Source organism: Hippocampus zosterae, chromosome 1, assembly GCF_025434085.1.
Source record: "Hippocampus zosterae strain Florida chromosome 1, ASM2543408v3, whole genome shotgun sequence".
Classification (NCBI taxonomy): domain Eukaryota; kingdom Metazoa; phylum Chordata; class Actinopteri; order Syngnathiformes; family Syngnathidae; genus Hippocampus; species Hippocampus zosterae.
In genome coordinates, this window is record NC_067451.1 from 21285447 (window position 1) to 21303677 (window position 18231).

The 18231-nt window shown below is 43.0% G+C and overlaps 1 protein-coding gene across 3 annotated transcripts in view; it reads left to right on the forward strand.

Annotated features, from left to right (window-relative positions):
* The first annotated feature begins 572 nt into the window (after positions 1 to 572).
* The window catches only part of spock1 (SPARC (osteonectin), cwcv and kazal like domains proteoglycan 1), a 109982-nt gene continuing 92323 nt past the window's right edge, over positions 573 to 18231 (forward strand). For 2 of the 3 annotated variants that reach the window (XM_052080953.1, XM_052080970.1), the window contains exons 1-2: positions 573 to 736; positions 1126 to 1263. In XM_052080953.1, the coding sequence (XP_051936913.1) occupies positions 731 to 736; positions 1126 to 1263 (144 nt within the window). In that variant the 5' untranslated portion in view covers positions 573 to 730. The remainder of the gene's footprint in view (positions 737 to 1125; positions 1264 to 18231) is intronic. The other variant, XM_052080962.1, reaches the window with a different exon arrangement.

An 18231-nucleotide genomic window follows, 5' to 3' on the forward strand; every position in this document is an offset into this window, starting at 1 on the left:
GAAAAAAGCCTATATAAAGGAATGGTATTTATGAAAATGCACACTCTCCCCGTTGATGGAAGGTTGGCTAAAGGGGATTATTTTCGTTTTACAGCTGACAACCAAGCCATCCGACGTCACTGAAACGAGGCTTCTTTGTCTGTTAACAATTGTCCCATTATACTTATGGGAGGCGGTGCTGCACCCACTAACACAGCAAAGAGAAATATTACTCACTGGGCAGGGGGTGGGCGGGCGAACGGCTATGCAACTTTTCAATTTCAATGTCAGATAAATATAACTGCTTGCAAAACGGCCTCGGTTACCTACTCACCTTTGAACAAAATTCAATTGAAGTGCAGTATTGGAGGTGGAAATTGATATAGTTACGTTTGGATGAGGAGGGCCCCCTTTACTTGGGCCACCACATGACTTTGTACGCCACTACTTGACTAGAAGAGAAGAGAGAGACGGAAAGGAGAAAGAAAGGTAGAGAGCTGTAGGTGGAGTATGAGGGAGCCGGAAGAGAGAGAGAGAGAGAGAGAGAGAGAGAGAGAGAGAGAGAGAGAGAGAGAGAGAGAGAGAGAGAGAGAGGGGGGCGGTATCTAGTGACAGGAGAAACCTCCAGTAAGTCCGCTCGCCTTGTTGCCTGCAGTGTATCAGTCAGACACAGAACTGGCCTGCCTGCACCGGAGTGGTCGGAACTTGGACTTACTTCGACCAAGGTTCGGATTGTGACGCCACCGAACGAATGCAGGTAAATTGGCAATGCACAGATGACAGTAAAGAGTCGCGCATTGTTCGACTTTTGGCTGAGACAAGCCGATAGAACAAAAGCGACTAAATAGTAAAAAAAAATGTCAAGCGTTTTGTAAACCAGGTGAGCTAATTGCTTCAAGACCACAACTCTGCGTTGTTTGTAATGCGATTTGAAAAGAGAGCGCACATATGATGACGATCAATCCTGCAAAAATAAGCAGCGCCTTGCTGCTTTTATTTTCCTCCGTGCAGTTTGACGCGCGCGCACGTGTGCGTGCGTGCGGAAAGTGTTGTTATCACACTTGAATGCTTGGACTCAACTCCGTCCATGGTGCCACTCAACGGCTCATCTTATTATGTCCTTTTCTTCCATGCTTTGGTGTCCAGAAGATGTTCTTCTCTCTGCTCCCTGTTGTGGCTCTCTTGCTGAGCACACAGTCTGCACTGTCTGGCACAGCCAACGACAAGCGGCTGACTACCGTGGGCCAACACTCCAAGGACAGATCCTGGAACAGATACAGAGATGTGAGTTTCTTGGGAGCCACTACATCTCACCAAAAGGGACAAGTAATTAGATTGTGTGTGTGTGTGCGCGTGCGCGCGCGTGCGTCTTTGTCTCACTATGTCCTTCATAAACCCTGTACTAGATGTGTGCCAGCAGACACCCATCCACCTTGTAGAGACGCCAGGGAATGGTCTCAGATAACTCGTTTGCGTGACTTCGGTCAACACTTTCCAGCATCAAAGAACTCTACGTCATTAGAGTTTCACGCTTGGACTTTTTGTTGTAAGAGTGCTAACTAGACATCCTAATAGTGGCACACAGTGATGGACTTTTTTTTTTTTCCTTTACAGTGATACTATGATTTACAAGTTTTAATTTCTTCCCTGAGCGAGATTTTAACTTTCATGAAAATGAATATTCTGAATTTCAATGAATTAAAATTCTATAATCCAGTTGAGCCCCTAGAATCCCAAAACATTTTGGGTAACATGCTTTTAAAAGGTCTCTGATACTACTGATTTCCAACCAAGCACAAGTACTTACATTTGAGTACACAATGATATGAACTACTGATACTCGATCATTCTATAACATCTTTTGTTTGTGATGATTTTTGGATTTTTATTGCACTGCACTATTCTATACAAACACAAATTTAACCGAGCATGTCAGATGCAATCATTCAAATTCCGTAGTAGGATGAATATATGGTTGTGAGAATTATATAATATTTTGTCATTTTGCTCAAATAATCCACAACTATTTACAGTTTCCTGTTCCAAACAATAAACACTAATTGTATTAGCACTTCAATGTCATTTTGCATCATATGTTACCTTTAAAACTAGCATTTTTTGTAAGAAGACACTATGCGTTTTTTTCAAAATAAAACGTCATTCTCTTTCGTGAGTTTTACGGTTAATACCAACTAGACATTTCAATAAACAGCTTTTATCATTAATCTAAAAATGTGAAAAAATACGACCACACCACTCTTGTTTCGTGGAACTCAGTCAAGCAGATATTGAGTTATATACAATTATACAAAGAAGCATAGCTGAAAACATCCTGACTTTATGATTTGAGCAATCACATTCTGTTATTTGGAAGCTTCAACCAGTTGATGAACAGCACGTATTTTTTATTTTATTTTGACTTTCCCAGACTCAATTATAAAAGAGACCCTCCGCAGTCTCAGCAGCTGTGCAATCATTGGTGTCAGCACATTATTGACTTCCCTTATTATGCACGATGCTCCAGTTGTAACAGCATATAGCCCACTGCCATATTCTCATGAGATTTCAGCAAAGCGTAAGCTACCTTTGGCCTTATTAAAGCTGGCCATCCTCATTCAGTGGAGCTGTGACGTGAGGAGGGGAATTAGTCTTACATTCAGCGAGGGGCTTTTCACCTATAATGTGTGTGTAAATTTAAATGTTCTACCTATGTGACTGGAAGTCATTATCTGCAAACTGTGGAGGATGGGATTGGAAGGGATAGAAGGCACAAAGGATGACAGAACCTGTGACCTTTTTTTTAATGGCTCAACACACCACATACAGCAGAAGCAGACATGCTTACCTGTGTATCATTTTGTGTTGCCTTCTCCCCCGCATAGAGAGAACGGCTATAGCGATGCCTTTGACAAAAAGACAACCGTATGAAAAGAGATCATTTGTGCTGTCAGGGAACAGTTAGGTCTTTTCAAAAGGTACACAATTCATGGTTTAGCAACAAGAAATGCTGCAGTTCAATTGCTGTGAAAATGTGGTTCAGTAATGGTCAAAATGCACGGACTGCAATTTCAACTTGATGAACACAGAAGACAAAGTGGAGGCTTCAAGTGCTGTAGCTTCCATACTATTTTTTTGATGACTAACTAGGTGATTAGCAAGACCATCCATTCGTTTTCTTTGCCACGTTCTCCTCACTGGAGACAAAGCACATACTGTATAGACAAACAATCATTCACGCTCACATTCACACCGAAAGACAATTTGGAGTCTCCACTGAACCTTCCGTGCGTGTTTTTGGAATGTGGGGGGAAACCGGAGTACCCGGAGAAAACCCACGCAGGCACGGGGAGAACATGCAAACTCCACACAGGAAGCCTGGAGTCCAATTCCCAACCTCAGAACTGTGAGGCAGATGTGCTCACCACTCCTCCACCTGGCTTCCAGTGTGCAAACCCTGGAACAATAATTTCAAGGGCTTGCACTACTCTACAATGGAATTTGATTGGTGCCTTTATTTGTAAAGTCAACAGGACTTGTGGCCTATTATTTTATAATTGCTTCCTTTAATATAATTGTCTCTCACCGCGTCACGACTTGATGATGAATCAGAGGGCTACAATTTCAGCATCGGTATCAAAATTCAGGACAGACCTGAATATCGATGCTGATTCATTCTCCCACTTTTAAAACCGTATTTATAATGGAGAATATTTTCAAGGATCAATCAGCCTTGTTCGTCCTCCGCTCCATTCTCTTGGCATCATGAACTCCACATTATTTCCTCCGTGTTCCTTTCATTTTCACATTTTCCTCCATGTCTTTGGAGCACAGAATGACCCCTTGCTTCCTCAACCATCACACTGTCTCGTTCCTATCTGCCGGACTGCCGGACCCCTACTCCCCACATTTCTTTCCCTTTTTTTCTGCTCTGCCCTGCATGCCACGTTCCACTCTACATCCCTGCTGATGAGCCACTTGGTCGCTTTCTGCATATGCATGAGGGTCCATTTGTTGGCAGGGGAGGTGCAGAAATAGTCTGATCGGCAGAGTTTAGCCGGTTTATCTCAAAAACTCATTTAAATTGGTTTTGATTTATTTGACCGGTTATCTATATTTGTCATAGACAACTGCAATGTTATGGAAAACAAGCTAAATATTTAGTGCCTTTATTTGCATTTACATATAAAAAAATGTTTTCTTTCAGTATTTTTATGTGTTGCACAAACTCTAATTTCTTATTCCAGTCAATGAATACAAATGAGTGCTGCATTAGAGAACCGGTATAAATAGATGAAGACTAACATCATGAAAGGCAAGTGCTTCTTGATTGAACAGAGAGGTCAGTGACTGGCTTTATTATGAGGTAACCATGTCTCATAGTCACTGAATAATGACATTACGGACCATCATGTTTCCCCACATCTCGGAATGTCTTTCCATACTTATTTGTCATGTCTCTGTTTATCGAAATTGCTTGTTATTGATGATACTAGAGTAGCCTGTAGCCTTCCAATGAAGTCTTGTCACTCTACAAATACTTCATAAATGCATTTGCAATGTTTGCTACAAGTGGTGGGGAGTTGCATTCAGACATTCTTTGAACTGATTTTCTTTGTTCGGCTCCACGACAGTAGGAAACGTGTAAATTAAAAACACATGAGCATTATCATTTAGATGTCGGCTGCAGTATTGGGAAGGTAGCCACTGTCAACATTCAGTTGCATTGTTTCCATTGCAGAAGCGACTTCCTTTCATACCCTTGTTGCGTTACATTTGCGAGTCCAGCTCCCAAGGAATCGGGGTGCGAACCAATCCGTTGTTTTGGCTGTGGGAATTCGCTGACATGTCTTATTAGATGACGTGTGGAAGGCTGAGCCAGTCTAATTCTTCTCTGTCACTCACTCACGCTTGCATACACACTTCAGCTCTGTGTTAGTCCATCACCTTAAGGATTGTTTGTGTTGAGTTTTATGTTCATGAAAATCTACAAAGTCAAGTTACTGCCGATGTAATTTCCACTCAGTCACAATCACCACTGGATATTTGTTTCACGAGTATTGCTGCAGGGAAACTTGGACAAATGACAAAGTAGCATGCGGCAATTTTTGGAACTGAGTTTTATTTCAATGTTGCTGCTAGACATGCATCACCTCCATAAGCCACATTTTTACAAAGGGTCGGGTCCAAACGTGGGTAAACAACACAAGGAGGCACATAAGTGTCGTCTGTAGTTATGATGTTGATGCTGCATCTCATTGTTTTTGAGAATTATTTGTCTGAGTGCTTGGTTCATCTCACTAATTGAAACCACCTGACTTCCATCATCCTAATACGGATCACCACAATTAAAAGCTGCTCATTGGAATCCTAAGCTGTCCTATTCAAACATTCATGTTGCACTTGTCTTAACGCAGCTATTATTGGACGATCAACTGCATTGGTCTCTGTCGAAACGGCAAGACTAATCGAATAGTGAAAGCTATTCAAGAATCGATATTTTGGTCTCTCTTTTTTGTCATAATTGGTGTCTGATAATTGCGAAATGACGAAAATCGCCACGTGAGTGGGCGGCGCAATATCCCGTAAGAAACAACTATTTATTTTACTATTTTGCAGTCTATCATCTAATTTCTCTCCCCAAAAGACTGTGGTTTGCGCCAGAAAGCCTATGACACTTATTTGTAAAAGGAATATGAAAATGCATTGTTGAAAGATAATATGAAGCTCCCAGGATTCTAAGATATTCTAGATTATTTTTGAAGGTAAGTGTGAGAATTTCTCTCTGCTTATCTGAAAGAACTTTTGAGACGTTGGAGAACTTGAGGGTGGGCCCATGAGATTTTTTCATACCACGGTGATTCATACTTCACTTTGTTTTTGTGCACACTTCTGCTGCAACTAACGGCAGTCACTATTGATGAAATCTATAGCGTGGCGTTTCCATTTTCTTTCACGTGTGTCTTCAAAAGGGTCATGGCTGAGCTGGAGCTTAACATGTTCTCAAAATTACATTTCAAGCAAGTGAAAATAAGCTTTATTTAAGTTGATATCTTTGATTCCACGCCAACCATTTTTAAAGCAGAGATCCCCATGTTGCCAGCCATTTTAGAGGTCTTTGACAGATTTTCACGACCCACAAATAGGCATTGGAATCGAAAACCAGTTCTTATTGGACCCTGAAGATTCACTTCCTTGGCGTATTTTGCTGTTCTTGTGAACGGTTCCCTTATCAATTCCATTCGGGGTGAATGATGTCACCACATTGATTGTATAGCAACCCTATTTAGTAGCGCAATCACAACAAAACATGGTGCGGATGCTTTACAGTTTGTTTACATTTTACAACTAAAGCATCACAATATCTTGCAATAGTTGCAAAGATGATATTTTGTCAAGGGAGGAAACACTCCCTAGATACAGACATATTTGCACACACAGCATGCCATAACTTTTAAATGACGGTCGCGCTTTTGATTCGCTCAACCCAGCAGCAGCGGCAACATAACGACTTCCTCTCCTGTCAGTACTCCACGGCCCTCATGTACAGTACAAATACTTGCGTGGCTCCCATACTAAAACTCAACATATGGCCAAATCCAGAAAACGTTGCCTGCACAAATAAATCTATACGCGTGGATCTCTGTGTATACATGAAGGCAAGCGCATTCCTTCTTAAGAGTACCAGACTCCTCCTTCTCCACACCCTTGTATAATCATGCAAATTAGCATGAACGGTGCTTGCCGTTGAGAATAATCGTTCTGCATGATCTGATAATCAGATTAACAATACATGAGACACCAATTAAGAACGCCGAACTTCACAAAATGTACGCTGGTGAAGCTGAGAAACGAAGTCGAGGCACGAAAGGCTGTTCTCCTTTGCACTCTGTACTCTGGAGTCAGCACCTTCTAATAGAGTGCTGGCAGCCCGGACTCTGGGGCTTTATGCCCCTGGCAGGGTTACCCATGGCAAACAGGTCTTAGGTGAGGGACCAGACAAAGCACGGCTCACAAAGCCCCTTATGAAAAATAAAATCGATGGTACTCAGTTTCCCTTGCCGGGGCCCCCCTCTGAAGCCAGGCCTGGAGGTGGGGCTCGTTGGCGAGCGCCTGGTGGCCAGGCCTACACCCATGGGGCCCGGCCGGGCTCAGCCCGAAGAGGCAAAGTGGGTCCCCCTTCTCATCGTCTCACCACCTGTGGGACGGGTCAAAGGGGTCGGGTGCAATGCGAGCTGGGCGGCAGCCAAAGGCGGGGACCCTGGAGGTCCGATCCTCGGCTGCAGAAGCTAGCTCTTGGGACATGGAATGTCACCTCTCTGGCAGGGAAGGAGCCCAAGCTGGTGTGTGAGGCAGAAAATTTCCGACTAGATATAGTCGGACTTGCCTCCACACACAGCCTGGGTTCTGGTACCAGTTCTCTCGAGAGGGGTTGGACTCTTTCCACTCTGGAGTTGCTCACGGTGAGAGGCGCAGAGCAGGTGTGGGGATACTCATTGCCCCCCGGCTCAGTGCCTGTACATTGGGGTTCACACCGGTAGACGAGAGGGTTGCCTCCCTCCGCATGCGGGTGGGGGGACGGGTCCTGACTGTTGTTTGTGCATATGCACCAAACAGCAGCTCAGCATACCCACCCTTTTTGGAGTCCTTGGAGTGTGCTGGAGAGTACTCCTGCTGGGGACTCCCTTGTTCTGCTGGGGGACTTCAATGCTCACGTGGGCAATGACAGTGAGACCTGGAGGGGCGTGATTGGGAGGAATGGCCCCCCCGATCAGAACTCGAGTGGTGTTTTGTTGTTGGACTTCTGTGCTCGTCACGGACTGTCCATAACGAACACCTTGTATCATCGGATTTGCGGCCGCATGTTTTGGACACTCGGGTGAAGAGAGGGGCGGAGCTGTCAACTGATCACCACCTGGTGGTAAGTAGGCTCCAATGGTGGGGGAAGATGCCGGTCCGTCCTGGCAGACCCAAACGTATTGTGAGGGTTTGTTGGGAGCGTCTGGTTGAATCCCCTGTCAGAAGGAGTTTCAACTCCCACCTCCGACAGAGCTTTTCCCATGTTCCGGGGGAGACGGGGGACATTGAGTCCGAGTGGACCATGTTCTGTGCCTCTATTGTTGAGGCGGCCAATCTGAGTTATGGCCGTAAGGTGGTTGGTGCCTGTCGTGGCGGCAACCCTCATACTCGCTGGTGGACACTAGCAGTAAGGGATCCCGTCAAGCCTAAGAAGGAGTCCTATCGAGCCTTCATGGCGGTAGAAGATGGATGGATGGATGGATGGATGGATGGATGGATGGATGGACTAAGATAGTATGACTCGTCTTAAACGTCAGTGTCTTTTTTTACATGGCGTTCATTCGTCACTTCATTAATTGTATCGGCTTTTCTCACGATGCATCCCTGCCATCTGTAGGACTCTGGTAGTCATTGCAGAGGTTTACAACCAAACGTTCACCGACAAGCTGAGCGAGACCCTCTTCCAATTGTAAAACGGGCTGTACTTGGTGAATAAAATATATGGCAGTTCACACTTGGATTTGAGTGGACAAACATACATATCCACAGCAGTGAATGATTTAATGGTGTTACAAACCTTAGTAGTTTAGTTTACATTGTTAGTGACAATTTTAAAGTTTATGTGGTAAATGTACTTCCTATTCCAGATATTGTGTGCTTTGCATATTAAAACAAAACAAAACATTCTAACCTTTCTGTTCATGAGGTTCTGTGCCTGTAGACTCGTGTTTTTGTGGCTCCATTATAAAGATTTTTCTAATGATGTGATTGTTAGATGGTTCAATGTGTTATATATTCAAGGTTGTCATATTTCAGACATATTTTATTGGTCGCAATAGACACCAGTCTCTTTTGGGCTGCCAAGCACAGTAAAGGCATTATTGTGTTTCCATTTTATTGCGTACATGCAGGACATGTTGGGAGACTCTGAAATGACACTTTGATTTTCATTCCATCAAAATACCAGTCGATCACTATTTTTTTTTTCACCATTCATTGAAGGATGATATGGGCTTCGCTGAGTATCCAAAACACGGTACTGGGATGACATTTTCAGTTTGTGCTTTTAAATGTCGTTTTCTCTCCTGTCCATCTGCACATCCTGGTGTGTTTGTTCCAGTTTTACAGCAAGCGGGGAGGGGCCGGGTGCGGTTGAGTGAAACTGATTTGAAGAACCTGCGAGTCACCTTCATAGGCACATATCCCCTCTGAAGAAACACTTCTCAGGCAGTGCATAGTATTTTCGTCAATTAAGCTTAGACTTTGTTGAAAACATGTCAATCTTTCTTTTCGCCAACACGCACTGTCTTCTATTTCTTTTTCCTCCTGTTAAGCTGACTCTGTATTTTTTTTCTACACATGGTCATCTCCACGCTCACCAGTGCTTCCTTTCCTCTCGTTTTATACTCCACTAATTCCTAATGAAAGACTGCCCTTCAAAATAAACCCCCTCACTCTGGTTGCTTTCCACCCCTTATTTGTCCACCCTCGGCGCACGTTCCCCTCGTCGAGCTATTGATCGCAAATGAGAAACTGCACATCCAATCTTCAATTGAGAACTGGGTAAATATCACGCAGTGTCCCTGTTGATCCCATTTTACAAGGACTGGCTGGCCATGTGCATGTCTCTCCAGCTGCTGTCTCTGCATTTGTTCCAACACACACACACACACACACACACACTCACACACACACTCACGCACCCTTAGGCTTCCAATGAGATTGATCAGACAAATTATAGGCCTCGGTCATCCAGACGTGAGCCAAAATGTAATCGATAAGAGTGAGAAATGCAGCAGCACACGAAGAGAGTGGGGGGCTTTTCGGTCATAGGCCAACAAAGGGTCACCGTTCACTACGATGAGGATACAATGTTTGTGTCCGAGAGAGACTCCAAACAGGTGCGTGAAAGGGTTGCCAACTTAATTTGGACGAAGCGAAAGCGAATGAAAGCAAAGGCGAGAAAGGAGAAGCCCATTGATACTGACTGTGTGGACTGAGCAGCTGTACAGAAAGAGGATGACAGCAGGCAGCGATCCACCATAAATTCGGTGTTGCTTGCTCTGCTTTGTCATGACTTCTCCTCTAAAATCTTCACTGCCTCTGTTGAGGTTTGGCATCAAGTTGAGAAATTTACCAAGACGGAGAAAACACACTTGAACTCCTTGAAAATACCCCACAAACAAAAAATACCCCACAAACAAACACATACTGTACACCGTTTATGTTTTCACCCCAATATACATTTCAAATCCCTGATTTGATGCAGTTCATTTTCTATTTGCAGATTTTGCATACAACAACCACCTTTATAACATAAACCTCATTATAAGGACCAGATTTTCCTCACAAAATAGTGAAAATGCCTTTGTTACAAAGGCTGTGTTAGTGTGGGAAGCTGACTGCCACTGCAACCTGAACAAAATGTACAGCGTGGGATTCCCCTCCATTGCTGAGCAACGTTACTGATTGACTCCTCTGTTGTTGTACTTCCGAGGCATGGCGCGGTCCTGAGCACATGGTCTGAAAACGTGTATGCTAATCAGAAGCAAACCTCGCTGTCTGTGAAGGCTTTCGAAAGGGAGTCTCCCAGACGACGCTCAGCCAAGACTACAAATTGGCAACAACAACAATTTCGTCTATAATGGCAACAAACTCATTGCAGATTTCGATGCCAACTGATTGAAGGATGACCGTAAATTGCTTCAGGGCGTGGCACATCCTGAACTGGAGAAGAGGCACTTTTTATTTGCTGACTGAATGTTTTCTTTTTCCGTGTGGGACAAATAAAGGATATCTTAATCTTAATACTCTATATATTTGTAGGTTTAAAGCCTCTGGTTCCTGGAATATGTCCCACCGGATCACCACAGGGTTGTTCCACACTGTGACAATGCTGTGTGCCATGCCAGCCCAAAGCTCTGGTCCACTGCTCTTTTGCCTTTCTCTGTGTGACGTGTGCATCATCACAGCCGACAACAAGGCCCTCTCAAGTTGCTTCGCCAGCAAGCTATCTGAAGGGCTTAGCTAGCTAGATGAGTGCACGTTGCAATTGTGCAGGATAATTGCTGATGTCAACAAAGGCACACAAGTTCCTATTTCTTTGGGGATGGGGAACTCATGCCAGACTCGAAAGTGTGTCACCAGGCACCATTCTAGACACAGAAGAAAAAAAATGAGGAAAATTGAAATAATAAAAAACAGGTTAATGCTATTCTTGCCATATCCCCCCCTCTGTCCACCCCCCCCCCCCCCCACCACCACCAGCAGTTATCTTCAGATACAAGGAAAGAGCTGAAAAATATAACATGGGCACATTTATATTGTGTTAGCTTTTTACTTTGTCATTATCTTTTCAAAACAAATCTTTTACACGTCTAAAATTACATTTGTGTGCACAAAAAAAGTTGTACGTGAATGGCACTTTCATCATGTGCACTCACATGATGTCTTTATTTCATTGTTGGCAAAACATGATGCTGGCTTTATGTCAATGTCTGATCTTAATGAGATTATCTTGCTTTTTGTTGTCAGTGTACCACTGTAGATGTCAAAATGGTTTTCTATCTCTTAAAGGTTCTGTTGCCGCTAATAAAGCTGTCACTCCACTATGTGTAGTTTCTGATATGCAGTAAGACGGTTCTTCCTCAGGACCTGCTGCCTCACCATTATTCTATTTTGAGCAGTTGAGTTTTTAAGTATAGATGCGCCCCAGTAACCTGATTAAGCCTCAACACCAAACACAAACTCCCATTTGGGAGTGTTAGAATTCAGTGGCATTGGGGACAATGACGTTTTTGTGTTTGAGCCAGGCTCACAGATATATTTATTTATTTTTTTAATGATTCTTAAAAGCTGACATTGCAATACATCCCAACAGACACCTGAAATTAAAGCGCATAATTTATTGGGCACCTCTGACTGACGCCATAATGAGGATCCCTGTAGGTTTTGTATCTCTGTGATTTCAAGTTTCAAGGGGTTTTTCCAGGGTGATTTTGAACTGCAAAGTAGATTCAGCTTTTCAAAATGTTCTGAGCTCCCTTTTCACACATAGCAGAATAATGCTACCTGGATGTGTTGCCGTAGAAGACTTCTGCGTAGAAATAGGTCAACCTCTTGACCTAATTTCGTGTTAACTTTAAGGCCATCCATCCATCCACCCATCCATCCATCCATTCATCCATCCATCCATCCATCCATTCATCTATCCATTTTCTCATCCACTTATCCTCATGAGGGTCACGGGTGCGCTGGAGCCTATCCCAGCTGTCTTTTGGCAATATGTGGGGTACACCCTCTACTTGTCGCTCCACATTCCTCCCACATTCCAAAAACCCATACATTAGACGAGGCTGAATCTACAGCACCTCTCTCTGGTGGTTGTCACTAAGTAGTGAACTCAATTTCGTCTCAGTTGCTTGAAGAGACGATCAATCAACAGTGCTCGACACTGCGCCAATAATGCTCGCAATTGCTCCCATTTTTTCGATGCGTGCTCGAAAAAAATGCGTGCTGTATGCTCCCACCGGTACATACAGCAGAGGCGCTCCAACTCTATGTCCGTCTGTCAGACTGCACACAGACGACGGAACACGCATCAGGTCAATTCCTTCCTGGATAAATAAAATAAATAAATATAAAGTCAAGTACAACGTTACAGCACAGATGAAATTTCCTCCCTCCTAAACAGACAACAGACAACAAAAGGAGCCGCTGCGGGTGCCCGCACCACCATCAAAAGAACACTGAACATAAAATGACAAAATAATACAACACAACACATAAAACAGACAGTCGTGCCATCTTAAAAATCATTCAGTACCAGCCAATTCTAGACGAAGTCTGAAAAGATGTTCAAAAACGTCTCTGGGAGTGAATGAGTTTCAACCACTTTTCCTCCATTCACTTTGTTGTTTGAAGCAGTAATAGATGAAAGAGGGGTGAATCAAAGTGTCCTTTTCACCAGTGGATCATAGACGTCATGCTGCAATGTGCACATGTCTGCTACAAGCTAAGCTTGAAAGCAACAAGAAGCTGTAGCATCCATTAATGAAAAAGAGATTGGCTCTCTTCTCCTGTCCCATGTAAATCCGCTTCAATCCCAAGCCACGACTCAATTTTTCCATGTCCAGTTTCACATATGCATTGGCGCTTTACGCTGACGTTCCTTTCTTCTCATCGTCGGCTCCTCAAGCCATGCATCCATCCAGCCGCAGACTGTCCATCAGCACCAACCTTTTCGCTGAACAAAGCGGGGCTGTGAAAATGCTGCCTATTTCAGGCGCAAGACACACGCACCCCGGACCTAACCAGCAACGACAGTCAAATGGCGCCGACATTTCTCCCAATCAAAATCAGTGCTGGTACAGGCGTGCTGCCGAGAAGGCGCTTCCACCAAGCACAGATTCTTCTTCTTTGATGAATGTCGTGGCCAAAAATGCTGAAAACAGTCCACATCAGGACCACATGACGTAACAACACCGTGTGACAAACAAAAGTCAAAAACAACAAAAATCGCAAGGTTCTTGAAGAGCACTTGCCGGCGGCTGCCTACTCAGGCGCCATCTTGGGGTGGGGGGGGGAAAAACATCCAAGCACATCCACGTTTGGATGTGTTACATGTGTCACGTAAACGGATACATCTAACTGAACAAGCACTTTTTTGCTTCATACAGCTTTCCATTCAGCCTGCTCCCACTCACTGAGGGGATCACGGCCAGCCTCACATTAGTCTATTTTCATCGGTTATGTGGAATTATAAATATTGTTAGGCACTATTGTTATAAAACACAATGGGTCTCCAACTATCAAGTAATGGCTATTTTAAAACGCGGTAATGGATGTATTGCGGGCTGATCACTTGGATCATTGGTGTCATATAACGGGCAGTTGCTTGTGATTGCATATTTGTATTGTTGATAATACACTCAACATTAGTGGTCCAAATGGATGGGAACAGAAGGGGAAGATGACATTAAACATTGTCATCCCTCGCATTCGTGACGAGACACATCAAAAGAAGGTACAGAGTGAGGCTGCGAAGATGCGCAGCCAATCAGCTCCCGGGATAAACCCACTCGTGCTCTCATTGGTCAATGTTGTGCCAGGAACCAATCACACACCTTGAGTATTGTAAATTTTTTAATGAATACAGTATTTTGGAAAACCCCAAAAAGCACTGAAGCCTCAAAATAGAAAGCGCGAAGTGTCGATGGATAACTTTAGTGTGTAAAAATGTTTTGTTTTTCACGGTCAATTGTTCTATAGTGTTTAAACGTGTTCAAAATCTATTTTGATTTATTAGGATATTCATTTTGTTGAAACTATTACAAATAAATCCCTTCTTCTTACTGATAATTTGAGTTTTTGTACTCCAAAATATTTCACAAATGTATCTTGAGTCACTGTCAATCTTTACATCATATGAAACGATGGTATGCTAATTGCGACGACGATGCATCAGCAAATATGCTCATGCTGTACCTCCCCCAAAAGTGTGCGACCAAATCCTTGCTGGTGTGAACCACTGACAAAGTTGGAAGCACTACTGCTACCAGTGCAACGGTTAGTGTCGAGCCCAGATGTACCAACAATTCCACACAATCGACAATTCTTTATTGAATCAAGAAAGAGACCAACTCTTTATGTTCTTAAAATGTCACCTCCTATAGGTGTACCAGCACTAATCTTCCATGAAATACCGTCATGGATGCTGGAGTGAGATATAAAGCTTTGCTCGGAAGCACCCCCTCGAAAAACACATATGCAACACCAATGCGTGCTGTGCAACACTAAATTAAGGTGGATTACGGCGTGATTGATCAGTGCTGTTCATTTTGTTCTGCACAATGATCATTCTATTCCCTCTTGGCTTCTTGCAATCAGTCTCAGCCACGCTCTGCACCGGCATTGTCCTCCTCTTTCCGAACAACTAATGAGGTTTTATCTTGAGCTTTATTGTGCTGTATATTATGTTGGTATAGGTCGACTTCTGCTCGCCGTAACACCCTCTGTACTGCTTTTCCCCTGCAACAGCATCCAAACGGTCCTCAACATATAAATGGGACTAAAGTGAGCATTGTCAATCACTTATTCAGTGAATTTATTTTTACAAGCACATTCTTCAGCTTGGCTGACATTTGAAAGCAGCTCTTCCAAGCCTGAGTGTGAAATAAATCATGGGTCATCTATTTCTCTTTTTCACACTTGTCCAGGTCTCCTTCGATCACCGTTAAGAATTCTGCTCTCTCTGTCTGTCACCCTTCCACTTTGATGTTTGTGGTCTGAAAAACCATGTCAGATTGAATTGGTCATTATCTAACCTATCCCCCGAGAACATGGATACGCTTACTATTTCGTGTGTGCGAGGCTGTGCGGGTGTGAGAGATCTTGTCTGCTTTAATAATTCAGGAGATTCTGCTACTGCAGCTTGCAGGATGCTCCTCAGAGTGAGAGAACACAAAAGAGTGAAGGGATGGGGTGGAGTGGTGGGGGTTGTGTTGTCAGGAGATTGACACAAAGATCTCTTCCTCATAGCTTTCACTGCATTGCCTTCCCCACCATGTCATTTTGGAAACATCTACATCAAGACGTGTCCCTGATGTACACTTGTGTTTTGTTAGACAAACAGTTGGGGATGTTTGTGAATTGTAAACAATTGTTGAGCCCTGCAGGCCTGTTATGAATATTGCATTAAAAGTCATAGACCTTATTTTGAGAGTGTTGGCAGGTAAACCAGTTGCCCTCTCGGTAGTGTAGTCAGAGTGGATTAGCATGTGGAGAAAGTCAAGCTTCCAGCATGTTGTTTTTTTCTTCCCTCCAAAGTTCCCACTGAAAAGCCCTTTTTTTCAGTGGAGATGTCTGCCGACTCTCACACCACCTGGCCTCCATTTGTCATTTTTGTCTTGTGCAACGATACGATTCATCCAAAAATAACCAGTCAACATATTTACCCACTGTGATTTGCTCAACAAATGTGGGCTAGCATAGTAGTAACATATTTTAGCAATCCAGACACCATGCAAGGCTGCAATCCATTTGGATTGCAGAACAACATTACAGTTTGAAGAACTGTCAATAATTCACCCATCCCAAACAGTCTCCGACTAAATGATTATGTAAAATAATGAAAATTTAAATTGAAAATTGCGATTCCAATCTCACATGCAATTCTTTTTCAAGGTCCTTTTCCATGATTGTTTTTTTAAACAAGTTATAAATTCATCTTTAATACAATGAACAATGAACAGATCTATTCTAGAGAATAGGACATTAAGATGAAGGCAAATGAACCGTTGATTAAAATGAAAGAGTTTATTTCATTACAGGTTTACACTTAGGAAATACTTTGACATGTCATCTTGTAAGCATTCACCATGACAACATCATTCTGCCAGACGGGTGTAGCGTAAACACATGTAAATACTGCTTCACTGTAGATCAATAAGAAATCAAAAAAATCTAAATGGGTTCATTATTATTATTTGCAAAAATTAAAATAATATTTATGTATCTGGGGTTGAACGTGTGGAGTGTGAAAAGACAAATATGTCTTTGGGAGTGAATGAGTTCAAGACCGAATGTATCTTCATTGATAAACAAAGTATACATCGCAAAAAATAAAATAAAATAGTTGTGATCTCCAGTCAGTAACATCACATATGCTAAAGTTATACCTGCTCATATGACGTAGAATTACAAAAATTGGCAGCCTATTTGACAAGCGGTGGCACCTCATTGATGCAATGGCGAGCGCCAATCATTTCATCTGTCTTTATCTCCATTTTCAATCAAGTAATCAGACGACCCTACATCTGGCCACATACAGACCGATTCATCCTCAAGTTCTAAGTCAACTTAGCAGGTTGCTTCCATTTTCAAATCATTTGAGCCACGGACTTATTTTGATTGGTTACCCTTTAATGGCGACCCATGTGCAATCAGAGACATGTCAATCAAAGTCAACACTTTAATTTTATTTTACACATGCTCGCACATGACAGGTCATCTATCAGCACAGACACTCATTCTGCTTTATCAGCCACGCACTTGCACACGCGTTTGGTTCCCTCGAACACGCGCATCACGACGGCAGCCACACAAAACACACACAGGTTTGTTTTTTAACCTCACGACTCGAAAAAGATCAAGCATGTTTGATACTGGCCTTACGTTCTCATGAGATAATAGCAGCTTTTGCGATTAGTAAATTACATTTTATCAAATCACGATTATATTGCAAATTGATCGTTCAGCCCTAGTTTTAACTTAAGAGTTTATTGAGCAATGGAGCTCACGTAAAATTATATTCATTCATCTTCCGAACCGCTTGATCCTCACTAGGGTCGCGGGGGGTGCTGGAGCCTATCCCAGCTGTCTCCGGGCAGTAGGCGGGGGACACCCTGAATCGGTTGCCAGCCAATCGCAGGGCACACAGAGACGAACAACCATTCGCACTCACACTCACACCTAGGGACAATTTAGAGTGTTCAATCAGCCTGCCATGCATGTTTTTGGAATGTGGGAGGAAACCAGAGCACCCGGAGAAAACCCACGCAGGCCCGGGGAGAACATGCAAACTCCACACAGGGAGGCCGGAGCTGGACTCGAACCCGGTACCTCTGCACTGTGAAGCCGACGTGCTAACCACTGGACTACCGGGCCGCTGTAAAATTATATAAAATAAGGAAAACAGAATACAGTAAGTGTGAATGCTTTTTTTTTCTCAGCACTGCCGCAATAAACAGGTAGAAATCACAGGTTATGCGATGGGCAGTTCCTGAATTACTGCTATTCTCAACTTTGTCATGTCTTATTTGAAGTATGCAGGTTGGAATGAAGGGCTTAAAGCAGGGGCGTCAAACTCATTTCACATTGTGGGCCACATACGGCCTCGGTAGATGTCAAGTGGGCCGGGCCATTAAAATTATACCATACTCTGCTACAAATAACCAAAATAATTTGTCTTTCCTTTGTTTTGGTCTAAAGGATCACAAGAACATTAGGGAAATGTTGAAATTTAATGAACATATCTTTTACAAAACATTTCATGAAGCACCTTAGATTTCCTTAGACAAATGTGCAATTTACTTTTCTCATTCACATATATGCATTGCAACTGATCCCACTGATTGTACAAAGGCACAAAACTTTAACAAGTAATCGGTATTGAAAAATATAGTCATGCACTTTAAGATTAAACGAGATTTATAAAGGAACGAATTTTTAAACCAT